The sequence below is a fragment of the Callorhinus ursinus genome, unplaced genomic scaffold (genome assembly GCF_003265705.2).
Source record: "Callorhinus ursinus isolate GAN/ISIS: 27379988/994484 unplaced genomic scaffold, GSC_fseal_2.0 scaffold18, whole genome shotgun sequence".
Classification (NCBI taxonomy): domain Eukaryota; kingdom Metazoa; phylum Chordata; class Mammalia; order Carnivora; family Otariidae; genus Callorhinus; species Callorhinus ursinus.
In genome coordinates, this window is record NW_027397080.1 from 12,648,807 (window position 1) to 12,672,070 (window position 23,264).

At 41.9% G+C, this 23,264-nt stretch overlaps 1 protein-coding gene across 6 annotated transcripts in view; it reads right to left on the reverse strand.

Annotated features, from left to right (window-relative positions):
* KPNA6 (karyopherin subunit alpha 6) overlaps positions 1-23,264 on the reverse strand; it is a 58,816-nt gene that overhangs the window by 20,987 nt on the left and 14,565 nt on the right. The window contains exons 1-2 of one of the 6 annotated variants that reach the window (XM_073903021.1): positions 12,078-12,149; positions 4,121-4,185 (exon numbers count right to left, since the gene is read on the reverse strand). The exons of 1 other annotated variant lie outside the window; for it this stretch is intronic. Coding sequence is in view for 2 of the 5 variants with exons in the window: in XM_073903019.1 (XP_073759120.1) it covers positions 4,121-4,185 (65 nt within the window). In the remaining 3 variants the exon portion in view is untranslated. Of the gene's footprint in view, positions 1-4,120; positions 4,186-12,077; positions 12,171-19,145; positions 19,690-23,264 lie in introns of those variants that run through there. 4 more of the 6 variants (XM_073903019.1, XM_025855767.2, XM_025855764.2 and 1 more) reach the window with 4 other exon arrangements.

Sequence of the window (23,264 nt, forward strand, 5' to 3'; positions counted from 1 at the left end):
TTATACTCAGCTTTTTCTATGTGTCTTGTTTAATAAATCCTTTCATGCTCCCCAAATCAGAAAGATAGCTTCTTATGTCTTCTAGAGGTTTTTTTTTTTTTTTAAAGATTTTATTTATTTATTTGAGAGAGAGAGAATGAGAGACAGAGAGCACGAGAGGGAAGAGGGTCAGAGGGAGAAGCAGACCCCCCGCTGAGCAGGGAGCCCGATGTGGGACTCGATCCCGGGACTCCAGGATCATGACCTGAGCCGAAGGCAGTAGCTTAACCAACTGAGCCACCCAGGCGCCCCTGTCTTCTAGAGGTTTTAAAGCTTGCCTTTTACATGCAAGTGTTTCATCTACCTGAAACTTAACTGTATATGAGATAGGGATTCAATTTCATTTTTTTCCATGTGGATAAATAATTGTCTTGGCATGGTTTACTGAACACTTTCCTTTCTCATTATGCCACTACTGTCATCAAGCAAATCTCCCTTTCTGACCAAGTCTAGTTTTAGTTTTTTAATTTTTGAAAAATTTTAAAAGATTTTATTTATTTGACACACACAGAGAGAGAATGCACAAGTAGGCAGAGCAGTAGACAGAGGGAGAGGGAGAAGCATGCTCCCAGCTGAGCAAAGAGCCTGACATGGGGCTTGATCCCAGGACCCCAGGATCATGACCTGAGCCAAAGGCAGATGCTTAATCAACTGAGCCACCCAGGTTCCCCTCCCAAGTCTAGTTTTAGAAACTCTTGATCAATTTCTTTCTTGCCCCAACACTGTATTTTCTTAAAAAAAAAAAAAAAAAATTTATTTGTGGGGCGCTTCGGTGGCTCAGTCCATTAAGCGTCTGACTCTTGGTTTTGGCTCAGGTCATAATCTCAGGGTCATGGGATCAAGCCCCCTGTTGGGCTCTGCTTGAGATTCTTTCTCTACCTCTCCCTCTGCCCCTTCCCCTCTCTCTCTCTCTCTCTCTCTCTCACACACACACACACCCTCTCTCTCTCTAACACAAATCTTTTTAAAAAAATTTTAGGGTGATGGGCATTAAGGAAGGCATGTGATGTGATGAGCACTCGGTGTTATGTGCAACTGATGAATTACTGAACTCTACATCTGAGACTAATGATGTACTGTATGTTGACTAATTGAATTTAAATTAAAAAAAGATTTTATTTATTTGAGAGAGAGAACATAAGCAGGGGGAACGGCAGAGGAAGAGGGAGCCTGATGTGGGGCTTAATCCCAGGACTCTGGGATCACGAGCCGAAAGCACTCAACTGAGCCACCCAGGCGCCCTGGCATACATCCTTGATCAGTTTAAAAAAGACCCTCGTATTCCTAGTTTTCTACACGTTTTTAATCATGACTAAGTGTTGATTATTATCCAATCCTTTTTCTGCATCTACTGAGATGATATGTGGTTTTTCTCTTTAAAAGGCATAATGAATGAATTAAACCATAGATTTTCTAATATAAAATTATCCATGAGGGGCTCCCCATGGGTAGGCTCCCTGCTCAGCAAGGAGTCTACTTCTCCCTCTCCTCCCCATACATGCGCTCTCGCACGCTCTCATATAAAATCTTTTTTTTTTTAAGTAGAACGGAGAAAAATCATACAGTAGAGAGGATTAAAAAAGGCAAAACTTGGATCTTTCAAAAGACTAAAAGAAGTCAAATCTGGTAAGATTTTAAAAGAATAAAAGAGAGGGGTGCCTGGATGGCTCAGTCGTTAAGCATCTGCCTTCAGCTCAGGTCATGCCGCCAGGGTCCTGGGATCGAGCCCCGCATCAGGCTCCCTGCTCGGCGGAAAGCCTGCTTCTACCTCTCCCACTCCCCCTGCTTGTGTTCCCTCTCTCGCTCTCTGTCAAATAAATAAATAAATAAATAAAATCTTAAAAATAAATACATAGGGGCGCCTGGGTGGCTCAGTTGGTTAAGCGACTGCTTTCGACTCAGGTCATGATCCTGGAGTCCCGGGATCGAGTCCCACATCGGGCTTCCTGCTCAGCAGGGAGTCTGCTTTTCCCTCTGACCTTCTTCCCTCTCTTGCTCTCTGTCTCTCATTCTCTCTCTCTCTGAAATAAATAAATAAAATCTTTAAAAAAAAAAAGAAAAATAAATACATAAATAAAAGAACAAAAGAGGACACAAATAATACTACAAATAAAAAAGAACTACAGTAACTAGGAAGTTAAAAAGAATATTAACAACTTTATGCTAACACCTTTGAAAAGACAAATTCCTAGAATAATGTAAGTTACTACAATTGACTCAAATAGGATGTTTCACTAGCCTTATAATCATGAAATACGTTGAATCAACAGTAAAGACTAGTTCACAAAGAAAATGCCAGGCCGGGGGGCCTGGGTGGCTCAGTCTGTTAAACGTATGCCTTTGGCTCAGGTCATGATCCCAGGGTCCTGGGATCAAGTTCTGTGTCAGGGTCCTTGTCCAGTGGGGAGCTTGCTTCTCCCTCTGCATGCCGCTCCCCCAGCTTGTGCTCACTCTTTCTCTCTCTCACAAATGATGAATAAAATCTTAAAAAAAAGAAAGAAAGAGAGAAAGAAAATGCTAGGCCTAAGTGGTTTTACAGAGTTCTGCCAAATTTTCAATAAATTATTTACTCTTATACATTTAGAAAACAGGAAAATAAGGGGTATTTTTTTTTAAGGTTTATTTATTTGAGAGAGTGAGTGGGGGGAGGGGCAGATTCCCCGCTGAGTGCCAAGCCAGACTTGGGGCTCAATCCCAAGACCTATGAGATCATGATCTGAGCAGAAACCAAGAGCTGACGCTTAACTGTGCCCTGAGGAGCATTTCTTTTGATAACAACACCAAACAATAATAATATGAGAAGGTCCTATACTTTTCTTAGGTCATTTGTGAACAAGGATACAAAAATTCTAAATAATATATTTTTTTTAAGATTTTATTTATTTATTCATGAGAGAGAGAGAGAGAGAGAGAGAGAGAGAGAGAGAGAGAGAGAAGCAGGCTCCCAAGGAGCAGGGAGCCTGATGCGGGACTCGATCCCAGGACCCTGGGATCATGACCTGAGCTGAAGGCAGACGCTTAACCATCTGAGCCACCCAGGCGCCCCAAAATTCTAAATAATATTAAAACACAACCAGCGCTGTATAAAAAAACTAATTCATCTTGACCAAGTGCAGCTTATCACAGGATTTCATGGGTAATTTCACATATTTTTTAAAAAAAAACTTTATTTGAGAGAGAGAGAGAGAGAGAGAGAGAGAGAGAATGAGCACTAGGTAGGGTCAGCGGGAGAGAGAGAAGCTGACTCCCTGCCAAGAAGGAAGCCCAATGGGGGGTTCTATCCCAGGAGCCCCTCCTGTCTACTTTTTTTTAACTCATGTACCTAAGTCATTCATGTTCAGACTTTTTATTTTGGTTATTATCTTCCTAAGGCTTTTAAATTTCCTTCAAATTAATATTTTAATTGTAATTCACTTCTGAATACCTAATTTCCATCAGTTTTATTTGGATCATGAGTGTTCTTTTAAATTAGTAATATTTGGGGAGTTACATCTTCTGTTATTTACTTCTAATATAATTACACTGTAGTTAGAGACTCAGAGATTTTTATTTTATTTTATTTTTTAAAAGATTTTATTTATTTATTTGAGAGAGAGAATGAGAGAGCAGGAGAGGGGGGAAGGTCACAGGGAGAAAGAAGCAGATTCCCCGCTGAGCACGGAGCCTGATGCAGGACTCGATCCTGGGACTCCAGGATCATGACCTGAGCCGAAGGCAGTCGCTTGATCAACTGAGCCACCCAGGCGCCCCTCAGAGATTCTTTTAAATTTACAGATCTTCCTTGACTTATATGATTGGGCTATGTCCTCATAAACCCACTGTTAAGCTGATGATACTGTAAGTCAAAAATGCATTTAATACACCTAACCTACGGAATATCATAACTTAGCCTAGCCTGCCTTAAACATGTTCAGAACACTCATATTAGCCTACAGTTGGGCAAAATCATCTAACACAAAGATATTTTATAGTAACATATTCACTACCTCATGTAACTTATTGAATACTGTATGGAAAGTGGAAAAAAAAAAAGGAATGGCCATATGGGCACAGAATGGTTATAAGTGTATCAGTTGTTTACCTTTGTGATCACATGGCTCACTGGAGCTGGCCAGCAGTGAGAGTAGTGTACCACATATCACCAACCTGGAAAAAGACCTAACTTCAAGATTTCAAAGTCATGGGGGCGCCTGGGTGGCTCAGTCGTTGGGTGTCTGCCTTCGGCTCAGGTCATGATCCTGGGGTCCTGGGATCGAGCCCCCGCATCGGGCTCCCTGCTCCGCGGGAAGCCTGCTTCTCCCTCTGCCACTCCCCCTGCTTGTGTTCCCTCTCTTGCTGTCTCTCTCTTATTTATTTTTTCAAAGACTTTATTTATTTGACAGAGAAAGACACAGCAAGAGAGGCAGAGGGAGAGGGAGAAGCAGGCTCCCCGCTGAGCCAGGAGCCCGATGCGGCCTCGATCCCAGGACCCCGGGATCATGACCTGAGCCGAAGGCAGACGCCCAACGACTGAGCCACCCAGGCGCCCCTGCTTTATACATTCTAAGACAATTTTATTAGAGGTACATACATTTAGAACAGTCCTGTCCTTCCTGGTGTATTTAGGAATTTTTTTAAAATTGTAAACAGCCTAATTATTCCTTAACAATGCTTTTTGTCTACTTTGTTAGACATTAACATAGCTATCTATCACTTCCATTCCAGTCATGGTGGAATAACAGGGATTGATTTACCTTCCTGCTGTAAACTGTTTCAGATATCGGACATGAGGCAGTGAAAACCTGTGATCCCCAAGAGTGTGAGCCCTACTTATCTCCTTGACTTTCTGCCAGGAAACATGTTCTAGACCACTGAGCAGGGAAAGGGTTACCAAATAGCACAGGAATCTTATTAATTGGGGAAAGAGACTGGACGGTTTAGAGATTGAGACAGCTGGAAATTGTGAGGCAGAGTTCCAGAGAAGAGTGAGATACACAGAAAAAACTCAGGAAATCTATTTGGGGTTCCAGTAAATCCATGCTGAAGACTAAGGGCAGGAAGGCACTTGATGAATCAGAATGGAGATTCCTCACTGATCACTCAGGGCACTCAGTGAAGACCCCAAAAGGGCTATGCTTTAATAGTGAGATTAAACTATCCCTACACAAAAGACTACTATCAAAGTTTAAAAACAAGACTTAAACTGACCAACTGAGCAGAATGTAACAACTGCCTATAAAGCTCTACATCCTTTAAAAAAACAAAAACAAAAAATTACATCAAAAATTCAATTAAAAATTTACAGATATGCCAAAAAGCAGGAAAATATGACCTACAGTCAGAAGAAAATCAATAGACCCCAAAATGATGCTGCAGTGCAAATGTTATCAAATGGCCTAATATACCTGTAGCTGGATTCACAGGAGGAAAAGTGGGGTGGAGGAGGAAGGGAGACAGAAAAAAACTTATGAAGAAACAAAGACTGAAAGATTTCCAAATTTGATCCCTATACCCAAGAAACCATGATAAACCTTAATTATGATAAAAACAAAGAAAATCAGGGGCAGCTGGGTGGCGCAGTCAGTTCAGCGACCGACTCTTGGCTTCAGCTCAGGTGGTGATCTCAGCCTCGTGAGATTGAGTCCTGTATGGGGCTCCGTTTTCAACATGGAGTCGGCTTAGATTCTCTCCCCCTCTCCCTCTGCCCACCCCCCGCCCCTTGCACACACATGCACACTATCTCTCTCATATAAATAAATAAATCTTTAAAAAACAAAATCACACTAAGGCATATCATACAAAATTCCTGAAAACCAGTGATAAAGTCAGAAGATAATGAAGTACCATCCTTCATTTACTGAAGGAAACCTGTCAAACTAGAATTCTATACTCAATGAAAACACTTTCAAAAATGAAAGTGAAATAGAAATGGACTTCTTCAAAAAATAGCTGAGACTTTGTCTCTAGCAGACATGCACCGAAGAAAAACTACAGTGCTAAAAACAACAAACTACATTACTTTAAGTAGAAGGAAAACGGTATCTGATGGTAACTCAGATCCTCACAAAAGGAAGGATACTAGAAATGGTAAACATATAGGTACATATAAAATAACTTTTTCCCATTTAAAACATTTCTTTAAACCAATAATGGAGATAAAATGGAATTATAAAAGAAAAAAACACAAATGGGCCAAGAACACATGACAAATAGAAAAACTGATTTCCAGGGTGCCTGGGTGGCTCAGATGGTTGAACCTCTGCCTTCAACTCAGGTCATGATCCCGGGGTCCTGGGATCGAGGCCGCATCGGGCTCCTGGCTCAGCAGGGAGCCTGCTTTTCCCTCTCCCTCTGCCTCTCCCCCCTGCTCATGCTCTCTCTCTAACTCTGTCTCAAATTAATAAATAAAATCTTAAAAAAAAAAAGAAAAACTGATTTCCAGTTACAATATTATAATATTCAAATATCCAGTTTTTAATTTAAAAAAAAATTACCAGGCATATGAAGAAAAAGGGGAAGTATGGCCCATTTGAAAGGACAAAATAAATTGACAGAAACTATCCCTGAGGGGCGCCTGGGTGGCTGAGTCATTAAGTGTCTGCCTTTGGCTCAGGTCATCCTCCCAGGGTCCTGGAATTGAGCCCCACATCCGGCTCCCTGCTCCACGGGAAGCCTGCTTCTCCCTCTCCCACTCCCCCTGCTTGTGTTCCCTCTCTCGCTGTGTCTCTCTCTGCCAAATAAAAATAGAAACTATCCCTGAAAAAAACCCAGATACTTGACATACTAGGCAAAGACTTTCAAACAATGGTTTTAAATACACTCAAAGAGCTAAATATAAATAAACAAACTAAAGGAAATCAGGAAAACAATGCATGAACAAAATGAGTATCAACAAACTGAAAAAGGACCAAACAGAAGAAGAAAAACAGAAGTTCTGGAGTTGAGGGGTGCCTGGCTGGCTCAGTTGGGAGGAGCATGCGACTCTTGATCTTGGGGCTGTGAATTTGAGCCCCACGTTGGAGGCAGAGATTACTTAAATAAGTAGATAAGCTTAAAAAAAAAGTTCTGGAATTGAAAAGTACAATAACTGAAATGAAAAATCCACTAGAGGGGTTCAATGGCAGATGTGAGCAGATGATAGCAGCAGCAAACTTGAAGACAGGAACACTGAAATTATGAAATCTGAGGAGCAGAAAGGACGAAGAATGAAAAGTAACAGAGCCTAGAAGACCCATCAGATTCCAACAAGCATTATGGGAGTCAAAGAAATAGAAAAAGGGACAGAAAGAATGGCAGAAAACCTCCCAAATTCAATGTAAGTCATGCATCTACACAGAGATGTTCACTGAATCCCAAGGATAAACTCCATATCTAGACACACAATCAAACTGCTAAGAGCCAAAGACACAAAGAGAATCTTGAAAACAGTGAGGGAGAAGCAACTCATCACATAACAAGCCAATTTCTCATTAGAAACCATGAAGGCCAGAAGGCACTGGGATGACAAATTTAAAGATCCAAAAGAAAAAAAAACTGTCAAAAGAATTCTATATCTGACAGAATTGTGCTTCAAAAACAAGGGAGAAGGGGCGCCTGGGTGGCTCAGTTGGTTGGGCATCTGCCTTCAGCTCAGGTCATGATCCCAGTTCTGGGATCGAGCCCCCGCATCGGGCTCCTTGCTCAGCGGGAAGCCTGCTTCTCCCTCTGCCTGCCCTCCCCCTGCTTGTGCTCTCTTTTGCTCTCTCTCTGACAAATAAATAAATAGAATCTTTAAAAAACTTACATAAAAAAAGGGAGAACTTAAGACATTTCTGATAAACAAAAGCTGAGGAAGTCTGTTACCACTAGACCTGCTAAACAAGAAATACTAAACGGAGACCTTCAAACTGAAAATGAAAGGAAATTAAAGGACACTCCACAGTAACTTCAAGGCAGTAAAGGTAACTACATGGGTAAATATAAAAATCAGTATTATTATATTTTTGGTTTCTAACTCCACATTTTACTTCCTAGATGATTTAAAGGACAAACATATAAAATAATTATAAATCTGTTACCAGGCATACAACGTGTAAAGATGTAATTTGTGACGGCAACAACATAAAGGGAACTGGAACTGTATAGTAAAAGACTTTTTTAAGTTAAGTTGGTACCAATTCAACCTAGATTGCTATGAATTTAGAATGTTAAATGTAATCCCTATGGTAACCACAATATCTAAAAATACATACACAAAATAGAAATTAAAAATATACACAAAAGGAAATGAGAAGGGAATCAAAACAATTCACTACCAAAAATCAACTGAACTCAAAAGGCAGTAATGGAGGAAGAGAGGGACAAAAAATGTGTAAGACAAAGGAAACAATGAGTAAAATGCCACAAGTCCTTCCTTATCAGTAATATATTATATGTAAATGGACTAAGCTCTCCAACCACTATACACTGTCTGCAAAGACTTACTGCATATCCAAAGACACAGACAAGTTTAAAGTAAATGGATGGAAAAAGGTATCTCATCCATTTGGTAACCAAAAGAGAGCTGGGATAGCTATACTACTATCAGACAAAAACTTCAAGTCAAAAACTGTTACAAGAGATAAAGAAGGACATTATATACTGAAAGAAAGGTCAATTCATCAAGAAGATATGGCCATTATAAAACATAAATGCACCAGGGTGCCTGGGCAGCTCAGTTGGCTAGGCGGCTGACTCTTGGTTTTGGCTCAGGTCAGGAAATCAACCTCAGCACAGCATCTGCTTCAGATTCTCTCTCTCCCTCTTCCTCTGCCCCTCCCCTGGCTCGTGTGTGCTCTCTTTCAAATAAATCAATCTTTTAAAAAAACGAACACTTAATAGAAGATTAATAAGGAAACAGAGAACTTCAACAACATTATGAATCAGCTAGACCTAAAAAGATCTATAGAACACTCCACTCAACAGAATATACTTTCTCAGGTATACATGGAACATTCTCCAAGATAGACATGTAGACCACAAAGAGTCTCAATGAATTCTAAAAGATTGAAATCAGACAAAGTATCTTCTTTGACCATATGGAATGAAGCCAGAAATTCACAAATATGTGGAAACTAACAACATACTCTTAGATAATAAAGTTGGAGGACTCAACACTTCCTGATTTTATCTTACTACAAAGCTACAATAATCAGAATAGCGTGGTACTGGCATTAAGGGTGTTTACAGATCAACGGAATAAATTTCAGAGTGTAGAAAAAAATTCACACATCTATGGTCAGCCAAATAATTTTAATAAGGGTATCAAGTCCATTCAATGGAGTATGAATAGTCTCTTCAAAAAATAGTGCAGGGACAACTAGATTTCCAGATACAAAGGAACCGTGTTGGACACCTAGCTCATACCATATACAAAAATTAACTCAAAATGGATCAGCAACCTAAATACAAGCGAAGACCATAAAATGCTTAGAATAATACAGAGGCGGGCACCTGGGTGGCTCAGTTGGTTAAGTGCCTGCCTTTGGCTCAGGTTATGATCCCAGGGTCCTGGGATGGAGCCCCATGTTGGGCTCCCTGCTCACTGGGGAGTCTGCTTCTCCCTCTCCCTCTGCCTGCTGCTCCCCCCCGCTGTGCTCTCTTACTCTGTCAAATAAATAAAATCTTAAAACAAAACAAAAAACAACCAAAAACTAACCAGTCCTAAACTGTTTACTATGTCCTGCCTTCACTTTACCTCAGAAATCTCAATAAAGGCTCTGGCCTAAATCAGCTTGCCCCTGCCCCCTCTGCCTCCTGACCACCTGGTGCTTTCTGCTGTGATCCTACATGCATGCAGTGGCTCCCTCTCTGACCTGTGAGCATAACAAACTTCTTCCTTCTGCACCTCATTCCTGTCTCTTCCTGTGGCCAGAGGGACTTTATCATACCTTCCACCCCATATTTACATTTTAAAAACAATCTCAGTATTTAAAAAACTGATAGGAGTGACGCTGATTGGGGCACCTGGGTGGTTCAGTGGGTTAAGCGTCCCACTCTTTATTTAAAAGATTTTATTTGAAAGCAAGCGAGCACGAGCGTACCTATGTTAACCCACAAGTAGAGGAAGCCTTACTTAGTCTCCCTCTAGAGGCATTTCCCATTCTCTAAATTTTTTCTTTCTTCTCTCTCTCTCTTTTTTTTTTAAAGATTGTATTTATTTATTTGACAGAGAGAGGGAACGCAAACGGGGGAGTGGAAGAAGCAGGCTTCCCGCCGAACAGGGAGCCTGATGCGGGGCTCGATCCCAGGACCCTGGGACCATGACCTGAGCTGAAGGCAGACACTTAACGACTGAGCCACCCAGGCGCCCCTCTTTCTCTCTTTTTTATTTTATTTATTTTTTTATTTTTTATTTTTTAAAGATTTTATTTATTTATTTGACAGAGAGACACAGCGAGAGAGGGAACACAAGCAGGGGGAGTGGGAGAGGGAGAAGCAGGCCTCCCGCTGAGCAGGGAGCCTGCTTCTCCCTCTGCCTCTCTCTCTCTCTCTGTCTCTCATGAAAAAATAAATAAAATCTTAAAAATAAATAAATAAATAAATAAAAGTAGGCTCCATGCACAGGGAGGAGCCCAATGTGGGGCTTGCACTCATGACCCTGAGATCAAAGTCAGAAACTTAACCAACTGAGCCACCCAGGTGCCTCCCCACCATTCTCCTACATTTCTAATTGGAAACAGTTACTAAAGGTATTGCTAAAGGGGTGAAAAATAAGTTTTACACGCACGCAGAAAGAACAAGTATGATTGCCCTCTTCTGAAGTGGTTGGGGTGATTGTAGTGAGAGTTTATTATTTTTTTTTAAAGATTTTTATTTATTTATTTGACAGAGAGAGAGAGAGAGCGCGTGCACAAGAAGGGGGTAGTGGCAGAGGGAGAGGGAGAAGCAGGCTCCCCGCTGAGCAGAGAGCCGGATGTGGGGCTGGATCCCAGGCGCCCCTGTAATGAGAGTTTAAAAAGAAATCTCCCGGGGCGCCTGGGTGGCTCAGTCAGTTAAGCAGCTGCCTTCGGCTCAGGTCATGATCCCAGGGTCCTGGCATCCAGTCTCACATCCGGCTCTCTGCTCAGCGGGGAGCCTGCTTCTCCCTCTCCCTCTGCCTGCTGCTCTGTCTACTTGTGCTCGATCTCTCTGTCAAACACCTGTACCTCTGAAACAAATAATACATTATATGTTAGAAAAAAAAAAAGATAGTAGGTAGGGAAAAATGAAGGGGGGAAACTGGAGGGGGAGACAAACCATGAGAGACTGTAGACTCTGAGAAACTGAGGGTTCTAGAGGGGAGGGAGGCGGGGGGATGCGTTAGCCTGGTGATGGGTATTAAAGAGGGCACGTATTGAATGGAACACTGGGTATTATATGCAAACAATGAATCATGGAACACTACATCAAGAAAAATAAATTAAAAAAAAATCTCCCAAGATAAGATTTGGGCTGGTTCTTCAACCAGGAAATCAGGTTGGGGGTGAAACACCCATACATAAATGGGAGGGGGGCAGAGTAGAGTCTACTAAGAGAATCTGAGTGAAAGAGAAATGAAAATGGAAGTTGAAAAAAGAGCTGAATTCCGGAGCTAGAGAAACTGAGGAAATGAAACTTCAGAGAAGGTGCCTCGGTCATTCTGGAAAGTAGCTTGGTGAACCAATTGCAGTAGTGGGTCTTAGATTGTGCATGTCTCCACATCCATTTGGTGAAGCCCAAGTGAATTTATTATTTTTTTTTAAAAAAAGATTTTATTTGTCAGAGAGAGAGAGACAGAGCACAAGCAGGGGGAGCAGCAGGCAGAGGGAGAAGCAGGCTCCCTGCTGAGCAAGGAGCCCGATGCGGGGCTCCATCCCAGGACCCTGGGATCATGACCTGAGCCGAAGGCAGATGCCTAACTGACTGAGCCACCCAGGCGTCCCTAAGTGAATTTTTATTAAAAAAAATCTAGGGGACTGCAGTGGCCTCCCTTGGAGTTCCTGATTACTCCTGTGCCTGGACACTAAGAGGCACAGGACAAATTCCTAAAGGCAGCACTATGGATTGCTGTCCCCCATTACCTGACACATGATTTTTCATGACTCTGAGTCTGGGCTCTCCTAGAGGGCTGCCCCTCCCCTTCGAGCAGAGCTGACAGCAAAGCTGGAAGGAGAACCAGGCTGTGCTTCTTTAGTCACCACGGTGACAAGAAACTATCACAAATATTTGCTTATGACTTCACTGGAGAAGCAAGGCAAGGGAGGTTAGATTGGAGACGGAACAACTGCAGAAGCACATCTGGAATCAGCAACCAAAGGAATGCTGGACTCTCATTTAGGGACCAGTAGGCAAAGGGACTTTTTTCATCATGCACTCCTCTACTTGTTGGGGCTGGATCAAGAAATCCAGGATACGAGGTGCCTGGGTGGCTCAGTCGGTTAAGCATTTGCCTCTGGCTCAGGTCATGACCCTGGGGTCCTGGGATCAAGCCCTGTGCCAGGCTCCCTGCTCTGCAGGGAGTCTGCTTCTCCCTCTGCCCCTCCCCCCACTCATTCCCTATCTCAAATTTTTAAAAATCTTAAAAAAAAAAAAGAAATCCATGATACAAATACATTTTCTAGCATCTGTCTTAGACAGCCTTTGGGTCTTCTTAGGCAAGGAACTCTCTCAAAGCGAACAGTTCCCTGAAGTTATACTTCCCATTTCTAGGAAATAAACATCAAATGTTACCATGCACTCTCTATAAACTTTTAGAACCAAGGAACCAGTAATAATACTACAAAATAGGCAAGGACCCTGTTATGGCCTGAATTCTGCCCTGCCTCCAACTCCTATGTTGAAGGCCTGGCCCCCAGTCTCTCCAAATGTGACTATATGGAGACAGCATCTTTAAAGAGGTGAGGATACTGGGATAAGGCCCTAATCCAATATGACTAGTGTCCTTATAAAAAGATTAAGATACAGATGCACACAGAGGGAGAATACCATGTAAACATGAAGACAGCCACTGATAAACCGAAGAGAGAAAGGGCTCAGAAAAAACCAACCCTGCTGATATCCTGATCTTGGAATTCTAGCCTCCAGAACTGTGAGAAAATAAATTCCTGTAGTTTAAGCCACACAGGCTGTGGTACTTTGTTATGGCAGCCCCAGTAAATTACTATAAACCCTAACTGACAGATAAAGAACCTGAGTCTCCAGTCACACACAGAGTGAGTAGCAAGATTACTGCAGTACTCCTTTTAATCACTGATGTTTAAAGTTTTGAGATCCATAAAACTTAAAAATTTTGCACATGTTCTCAGAAAAAAGCGTACTATGCATAGCCAGCTGTCCTGTGTGTGGGATGGGAATGATACTACTACACCTTCAAGCTCAGATCCTGTACACCGGCTGGCTCTAGGGCTTTCCAAATGAAAGCTTTATGTTCATGGTCTGTACTTCAAAAAGCTACCAAGCAATCACTTGATTGAAGGCATCTGCCTGGAAGAACCCAAAGGAGCTATATTTAGGAGATAAGGGAACTAGCTTTATCTTCTAGGCAATGACCTGACAATCTTCAAAGGAGATGGGACCTGGAACACTATGAAGAGTCATCTTTTCAAATGATTTCCCTTGTCCTGGTGTTGACTGGGCGCTCCTCGGCAGAGGGAAGCTTTCTAAAGAAATGTTATTATAGCTGCCCGGGTACTGAGAATGAGCTAAGGCTTTAAATCACACAGACTGACTATATGGCATATGCTAAAGTCAGAAGTTTTACAACTCATAATGATGCATTAAAGGTTTCTTAATGGCACTGGGAAGGAGATAAAAGAGATAAAATGGTTACTCCCCAATTTAAGGCCTCTTAAAGAAAGTAAGAAAAACCTGATTCCTTACAGGTTAAATGGCTTTTTTCAGTTGGCCTCTCATACCTTTCACTAGGAATTCTCTAGCAAATATGTATCAACATAAGATTCCTGGGTTAAAACACTATGGCTATATGCCTGTTAACCGAAAAGGGTAAGAGGGTAGGTACCAGGATAGAGCCCATAAGGGTACTAACATTTGATAATGAGCCGACCTTTTTGTCGATAGTGCCAACCTCTTTGTTGATATCTCTAATCTTCACAACAATCCTGAGAATCCATTTAACAAACAAGAAAAAAGACTCAGAGGGTAAGTGAACAAGTCAGGAAGCTAATATCAACCCTGACCTATTTGGTCCCAAACTCCAGGTTCTTCTCATTTCCTGAAAAGGAAAGCTATTGGTAACAGCAAATCCATCAGAATTCTGGGTTGGAAGCTATTCCATCACTGATAAAGAAACAAATCTGGTCACATCCCAGAATTTCAGTTAAACACAAACTCAAATGCCTTAAAAGGGGTAAAGAGGTGAATGATTTTTAACAGGACAGTCATGATATTACATCAGGGATTGCACTCATACTCAGTTTTTACAACACTGTGCCAGCCAAACAAGATTTGACAGGGGCTATGGTGAAATCAGCTGTTTTAAGCCCTGGGACAGTAGCTAAATAGCAATTAAGAGCTAAAGAACCAGGTTCAGAAGTGTTATGACTTACACAAGATCATTCAGCTATTAAACTGTGAAGCTGGGACTGGGATCTAGATCTCTAATTCTAAAGTCCTCCACTTTCACATCCAACCTCTGAGAATTACTTCTTTCCATCCCCCCAACACACATAATTCTATTCAATTTGGCTCCTGCCCTTGGACTAGGTTCTATCTATATTGATCTATGTACTCAGTCATTTTAACTTGAGAATTACTGGCAATCAATTCTCTAATTAGTGCATATGAACAGGGAGCAATTGAAAACTTTGCCAAGATGTCTGCCTATGAGTTCCACCTTCTATCCACTATATCTGATTTTTAGGAACTCATTTTCATAGTAATAGGTTTTTCTTTGCAGTGACTTCTCTCCCTAGACCACAAATCCAACCAACCACAAACTTAAAGTACATCTGACGCTGTGCGAACACCTATACAACCAGAATTAACTAAATCAAAATTCTTCTAAAACAGATAAAGTCAGCCATGATGAGACTGGAAGGGTGGGAAGACAGCACACAACACAAATGACAGAGGTAAATTTGGACATTTTCAAAGATGCTCTTCCAAAACTTACCTGGCTCAGTTTCTTATCATAGGCTGGCTTAAATTTTACCTGTCTTCTTGCTGGTCTATCTAGTAGATAATTACAAAGTTGATGGCAAAGTTTTGGTATTATTGATTTACAACTTTGCTAGCTAAAATCAGCACCATAGGAATAGTTCCAGGAATCTCACCACCTGAAATTCTTTTTTTTTTTTTTTTAAGATTTATTTTTAAGTAATCTCTACCCCCAACATGGGGCTCAAACTCACAACCTTGCGATCAAGAGTCACATGCTCCACCGACTGAGCCAGCCAGGTGCCCCTACCACCTGCAGTTCTTTATCCTAAGAATCAGTCAGTCACTTGTGAGTGTATTTTTTCATTTACCCCACTACCCAAGCTATTGCCCCATTTCTCTGTTCTCACGAAGAGCAAAAAAACTTTTGTCCCCTTTTTATTAAGAATTATTTATTTATTAAGAATTTATTTTATTTTGGGCGCCTGGGTGGCTCAGTTGGTTAAGCAACTGCCTTCGGCTCAGGTCATGATCCCGGAGTCCTGGGATCGAGTCCCACATCGGGCTCCCTGCTCGGCAGGGAGTCTGCTTCTCCCTCTGACCCTCTTCCCTCTCATGCTATCTCTCATTCTCTCTCTCTCAAATAAATAAATAAAATCTTTAAAAAAAAAAAAAAGAATTTATTTTATTTTTAGAGAGAGCAAGAGAGCACGTGCAAGCAAGAGAGAGGGAGAGAGAAATTATCTTAAGCAGACTCCACGCTCTGCACAGAGCCCGATGCAGGGCTCAATCTCATGACCCTGAGATCATGAACTGAGCAGAAATCAAGAGTCAGACGCTTAACTGAACCACCCAGGTGCCCCATGAATTACTTAAACACTAAAAAATTGAAATAGTGTAAGAAACATCTGTAAACTCTTTTAAGATTCAACAATTAAAACAAAACAAAACAAAACAAACATGGGGATTAACTCATGACCCTGAGATGAAGACCTGGACTGAGATCAAGAGTCAGACATTTAACCAACTGAGCCACCCAGGTGCCCCAAGATTCAACAATTTTTAACAATGACATATTTGTTTTACTCCATCAGATGTACGGATATTTTTAACATACACGTATATATATTTTAACTGGACATTTCAAAGTTGTAAATGTCACAACTTGCACTTCACCCTTATTACTTTAGTATGTGCCTCCTAATAAGGGCCTTCTTACATAACCACAATTTCTTTTTTTTTTTTTTAAAGATTTTATTTATTTATCTGACAGAGAGAGACAGCAAGAGCAGGAACACAAGCAGGGGGAGTGGGAGAGGGAGAAGCAGGCTTCCTGCGGAGCAGGGAGCGCGATGCGGGGCGCGATCCCAGGACCCTGGGATCATGACCTGAGCCCAAGGCAGACGCTTAACAACTGAGCCACCCAGGCGCCCCCATAACCACAATTTCAAACCTAAGAAAATTAACGAAACATCTATTATCTAGTCCATACTCAAATTTTCTTACTTGTTTCAAAATGGTTGTTATAGCTAGTTGGGTCCCCCCCGCCCCCAGCCCAAGCCAGAATCCAGTCAAGGTTCACCCACTGTATTAGTCTTTTAACATTTTATTATGGAAAATTTCAAATATATACAAAAGTAGACAGAATAATCTCAATGCAATAACTCAGATTCAATAATCAACCAGTAGCCATTAATTTATGTTTCTATCTACTCCCAGATCCTGAATCACTTAAGCAAATTCCTGACACCTCATCTATATATATTTCAGTATGTAGCTTCAAACAATAAAAACTTTTTAAAAATAAGAATATGATTATTCTAACATCTGGTCATTTTTTTTTTTAAGATTTTATTTATTTGAGAGACAGAATGAGAGATAGAGAGCACGAGAGGGAAGAGGGTCAGAGGGAGAAGCAGACTCCCCGCCGAGCAGGGAGCCCGATGTGGGACTCGATCCTGGGACTCCAGGACCATGACCCGAGCCGGAGGCAGTCGCTCAACCGACTGAACCACCCAGGCACCCACATCTGGTCATTTTTAATCTATAAAATCCCTGTCCTTCTCTTCCCCCGATCCCTTTATTTACGTGTGATACTTTCTGAAGAGACTAGGTCAGTTGTCTTAAATGAATGCCCTGCATTCTCATTTTCTGTCATTAATTTATATGCCCATCTCTTTTATTTCCTATAAAACCGAAGTTAGGTCTTAAGGCTAGAGTAGATTCAGGTTCACCATATTTTTTTTTTTCAAAAAAGTTTTTATTTATCTGAGAAAGAGAGATCTGTGCAAGCAAGCATGTTGGGGGGGGAGGGGCAGACCGAGAGGGAGAAGCAGGCTCCCCGCCGAGCAGGGAGCCTGACTGGGGCTCAATCCCAGGACCCTGGGATCATGACCTGAGCCGAAGGCAGAGGGTTAACTGACTGAGCCTCCCAGGCGCCCTGGGTTCACAATATGTTTTTGGCAATAATACATTAAGGGGATGCTGTGTGTTTCATGCTTATCACAACAGGAGACATGTAATGGTGGGCTGCCCAAATGATAATAAATTTGATAAGATGGCAACCAGATCTCTCTTGACAGTCATCTACATACCCTAAGTCTCCATTCACTTTAATTTTGTTGTGATGCTTCTTAATATGTAATAAAATTACATATTTTATGATAAAATGACCAACTTTTAAAAATAGGCATTAACCGGGCGCCTGGGTGACTCAGTTGTTAAGCGTCTGCCTTCGGCTCAGGTCATGATCCCAGGATCCTGGGATCGAGTCCCACATCGGGCTCCCTCCTTGGCGGGAGGCCTGCTTCTCCCTCTCCCACTCCTGCTGCTTGTGTTCCTGCTTTCGCTATCTCTGTCTCTGTCAAATAAATAAATAAAATCTTAAAAAAAAAAATAGGCATTAACCATTATTGTTGAATCTGTGTGCTCTGTTCAGTCTTCTAACTCTTCAGATTGACTTCTATTCCTTCTGTTCCACAGAAAACTGCTTTTATCAAGGTCACAACAACCTCCCTGTTGCCCTATCTAATGGAGAGAAATTTCTGCCCTCTTCCAAGCCCTCAGTAGGATTACTAATCCCTTCTCTCTTGGAAACACTGTTGTCTTGGCACCACTCCCCACCTCATCCAGTTTGCTGGCCTCTTAATGGCTCCTCCTCCCTACATCTATACACTGGTTTCTATCTTCACTCTCTTACTAGGTGATTTCATCCATTCCCGTGATAACTTAGAAATTTATGTCCCAAGCTCAGCCTTTTCCCTTGAGCTCCAGACCCATATATTCAACTACCTATCAAAATCTTTACTTGGATACCCAAAACTAACTAACTCCCCTCACCCAAAAAGCAACAGCAACAACAACATTTACAAGTTACTCAACCCAAAACCCAAGTAAAAGCCATCCCTGACTCCTTCTCTCTCCACTTTCATCTAATCTGTTGTCAAAACCTGTCTCAGTTTTATCTCCAAATATATCTTGAATGTATTTACATGTCTTTCAATTCCTGACCCCCACACCATCCAAGTCACTACTCTCTCTCACCTGGCTACTAAAGCAACCTACCTCTTCCTTTCTTCCCCCACACCCCCCATTCATCACCCCAATAAAACCAGAGACACCACTGCTCCCATGTAGAAAATCCTTTTCCCAATTCAAGGTCCTGCCTATATATTCATCTCATCTCAGTCAACTGTACCTTCATTCATCATATGCTCCTGTCACAATGGCCCTATCAGTATTTGGAGGCTGTTTCCGGTTGCAGTCTTCACACTTCCTGTTTTCTCTCTGCCTGCAATGCTCTTCCCTAGCTCTTAGAATTGCTAGGCCCTTTCCTCATTATCCTAACCCAAAGTCAGCTATGCTATTTTTGTCAGAACACCTGTTTTATTTCCTTTGTTACACTATTTTACAGTCTGTGTCTATTCTCTTCTGTAGGATGTTTTAAGTTCTGCAGTGGCAGAGATCTTTGTTTTATCTCCAGTACTTATTCAATATTTACTGAACACCTACACTGCCTCAGACACAAGGCCTACCTGTAACAGCTGCGTAGTACGTGTTTGCCGGTAAGTGAAGAAGTGTACAGCAAAGAAATCTTCCTGCCTGGAGTGGAGCACAACTTCCAAAGGCAGATTTTAGAAGGGTTTCTTCCTAGAAACCCAGAAACCATAGGTTGTTCCTCCAGAATTGATATGAAAACAATAAAAACAAGTTGCAAAGCAGGACACAAGTGCTTCAGAATACATTTTGGACTGCTAAATCCAGTGACCTTGACAGCCTTGATTCTGACTTTCTAATTTGTCACTGATGATCACCTTTGCCTTCTTAAAACTCCACCCATGATTCTGACAGTACCACCTTCTCCCACTTCTACCTTTCCTACAACTCCTCAGGTTTCACACTGTGTTCTCTTCAGTGCCCATCTCCCACTGTCAGTGTGCATCAAAGTTCTACGTTCGGTCCTCTTCTCAGCCGGAGCAGCCCCCTTCTCAAGCCTCCACTTTTATGCCAAGTACCAGATCCCTCCTGTTACTGCCTCCTGTCTGAAAGTGTATTTCCATATATGCCTACTGGCTGTATCTCTACCTCGCTTTCTCTCTTTTTTGTTTTTTAAAGATAGTCTTTTTATTTTTTATTTTTTTATTTATTTGAGAGAGAGAATAAGATAGAGAGAGCACGAGAAGGGGGGAGGGTCCGAGGGAGAAGCAGACTCCCTGCTGAGCAGGGAGCCCGATGTGGGACTTGATCCCGGGACTCCAGGATCATGACCTGAGCCGAAGTCAGTCGCTTAACCAACTGAGCCACCCAGGCGCCCTTGCTTTCTCTTTAAACCAGTTTTTTCTCTTATCTTCCCTCATTCGGTTAATGCTATTACCATTCACCTGGCCGTAGAGTCAGCCATGAACTTCCTCCTCCCCAAATTTCAACTATTGATAAACTGATTTTTACATGTGCCAGTCTCTCTGTAACCAGTCTACCCAGCTTCCTCTGAGCCTTTTCTCAACTAGGCCTCAACCATGGCCTATAAATCATTGAACAAAACACTAACATAGTTTCTAACGGGTCACTAGTACGACCCTAGTCCCCCCTTAAAGCACCCACTTGAGAAAATCTCAGGGCTGCGAAAAGAATTTACTGTTTGTTCCACCAATACCTGAAAATAGGGCCCCCACCTCCCAGTCTGTGGGAGGGTGGGAGCCTAAGCACCAATTAGCAAACCCAGATGGGTTTCAGATGGACTAATCCCCCTTTCTCACATTTTGTAATTTTTCACTTCCCTTACTCTTCTGAGCCCCCTTTCTCTGGCCCCTCTATTCTTCCATCCTCCCTTTAAAATGCCCAGTTAACCCTGTAGAAATAGACGTTGAATTCAGTGCACGTTTCCCTGTTATAATAGTAACATTATCAATTAAAATCTATCTGCCCTTGTCACTTTAACTAGTGTCCACTTTATCTTTGACTCGTTACCCAAATTGGTTCCTACTGACAACCTGCAATGATACTGTTTTAGTTTATAACTCATCACCTCTCACATCTAAACCATTCAATCTTTGAGAGCAAGAATCCACGGCACAGTGCACACCACACACATGCTCTCAAATGTTCCAACAACTTAAACTTCAGTTTCCCAAAGGATCCAAAGTGGTTAACAACACATTCAACAAAATAAAAATATAAAACCAAAAATCTGGTATAGAAATATACCAATTTGTATAGAAGAAAGGGAAAGATGAGGGCCACCTAGGTGGCTCAGCTGGTTAAGCATCTGACTCTTGATTCTGGCTCAGGTCATAATCTTAGGGTTGTGAGATTGAGCCCCACATTGAACTCCATGCTCAGCATGGAGTCTGCTTGTCCCTCTCCCTCTGCTCCTCACCCCCCTTCCGCTTATGCTCTCTCAATCTCAAATAAAATCTTTTCTTTTTTAGATTTTATTTATTTGACAGAGAGAGACACAGCAAGAGGGGGAACACAAGCAGGGGGAGTGGCAGAGGGAGAAGCAGGCTTCCCTGCGGAGCAGGGAGCCCGATGTGGGGCTCTGACCTGAGCCGAAGGCAGATGCTTAACGACTGAGCCACCCAGGTGCCCCTCAAATAAATAAAATCTTAAAAAAAGACACAACAGGGAAAGATATAGATAGATAGATAGACAGCAGGATAAGAAATTATTTTTTTTAAAGATTTTATTTATTTATTTGAGAGATAGAGAGCACGAGAGGGAAGAGGGTCAGAGGGAGAAGCAGACTCCCTGCTGAGCAGGGAGCCCGACGTGGGACTCGATCCCGGGACTCGAGGATCATGGCCTGAGCCGAAGGTAGTCGCTTAACCAACTTAAAACTGAGTTGCAGTTTGTGGCAATTGGGTGGCTCAGCTGATTAAGTGTCTGCCTTTAGCTCAAGTCATGATCTCAGGGTCCTGGAATCCAGCCCCTTACCAGGCTCCCTGCTCAGTGGGGAGTCTATTTCTCCCTCTGCCTCTCCCCCCAACTCGTGCTTGTTCCCGGATGTGTGCTCTCTCAAATAAATAAATCTGAAAAAAACAAAAACAAAAACAGAAAAACAAAAAAACTGAGGTGCATTTTGACATGTTAGCTGCCTGGCAGCCAAAACAAAGCAACGAGTGAACACTTACATAATTTTCATTATCCATGATGGTGTTTTGTTTTTTTTTTAATAAAAGATTTTCGAGAGGAATCCTCACTGAGAGCGGAGCCCGCGAGATCATGACCTGAGCTGAAATCAAAGAGTTAGACGCCCAACCAACTGAGCCACCCAGGCATCCCTGTGATGGTGCCTTTCGAAGGACAAAAGTTTTAAATTTTGACTAAGTCCATTTTATCTTTTTCCTGTTTGGTTGCCTGTGCTGATGTTGTATCTAAGAAACTACTGTCTGATCCAAGGTCATTAAGATCTACGGTTTTCTTATTTATTTATTTACTTACTTACTTATTTATTTGACAGAGATATAAAGAGAGAGGGAACACAGGCAGGGGGAGTGGGAGAGGGAGAAGCAGACTTCCTGCCGAGCAGGGAGCCTGATGCAGGGCTCGATCCCAGCACTCTGGGATCACGAACTGAGCTGAAGGCAGACATTTAACAAATGAGCCACCCAGGCGCCCCTACTCCTGTTTTCTTAAAAGAGTTTTATAGTTTTAGCCCTTTACATTTGTCTTTGATCCACTGAGTTAATTTTGTATAAGGTGGGGGAGGGGGTGAGTATCCAACTTCGTTCTTTTGTAAATGGATACCTATTCTTTTTAGGCATTATATATAATACCTAACACATGAGAATAAAGACAAACCAGTGATCCACATAAGTCCTTTCTTAATGAATCTATCTTTAATTGCGATGCCTTCAAACTTAATGGTTTTTATGATTAAACCAGTCTATTAAACCAATAAACTGCTGCAGTATACAACAAGTTCCTTTCCTATATCAAGTTTCTTAGTTCTCTGTCTTGCTAGGAGACCTCTGTCAGGCCCCAACGCCAGCAAGGATCATGATGCCCCTGCCAAGAAAATCACAGATCTGTGTCCTCACTGCTAGGTGTGAAGCAGTCTTCTGAGTTCAGCCCAGAATGCTTTCCGAAGTCTCTAGCCAAAGTCTCTAGTCAAAAAGTTTTATCTAAATCCAGAGTAAAAGCCAAGATACCCTTTTGAAAGATCTTTGAAATATCCCAAAATCAATGTCTAACCTCTATGAGGGGATATTCCCAGGGAAAATTCAAATTTGAATGGTAATAATTTAGTAATAATCTGCTTAGCTTTTAAGGCTAAACTCATATAAAACCCCCCTTCTAGTGGTAGGGAGACCAAGGCATAACTTGCAGAAGGACCCAGCTAATTGAATGGGTCTAATCCAGGTTTTCTAAAAGCCAATGCTCTCTCCATTACATATACTTTAAAACAGCCTACTAGCCACAAAGGGACTCCCTTGTTATTTTCTGGAAGGAGTGTCAATGTTCCTTCTACTACCCTACCCATTGCCTGAGTCAATCCCTCAAATGAGGTATGATCCAGTTCTTGCCAGGAATGGGGAATACAAATATTAGATGACAACACTGATAGGAACAGAAGTAGAAAAATGTAGGGACTGGCAAGTGGTTAGGCAATCATCTGAAGGCTGTTTGCCACTTCAAAGGAAAAGCAAAAACAA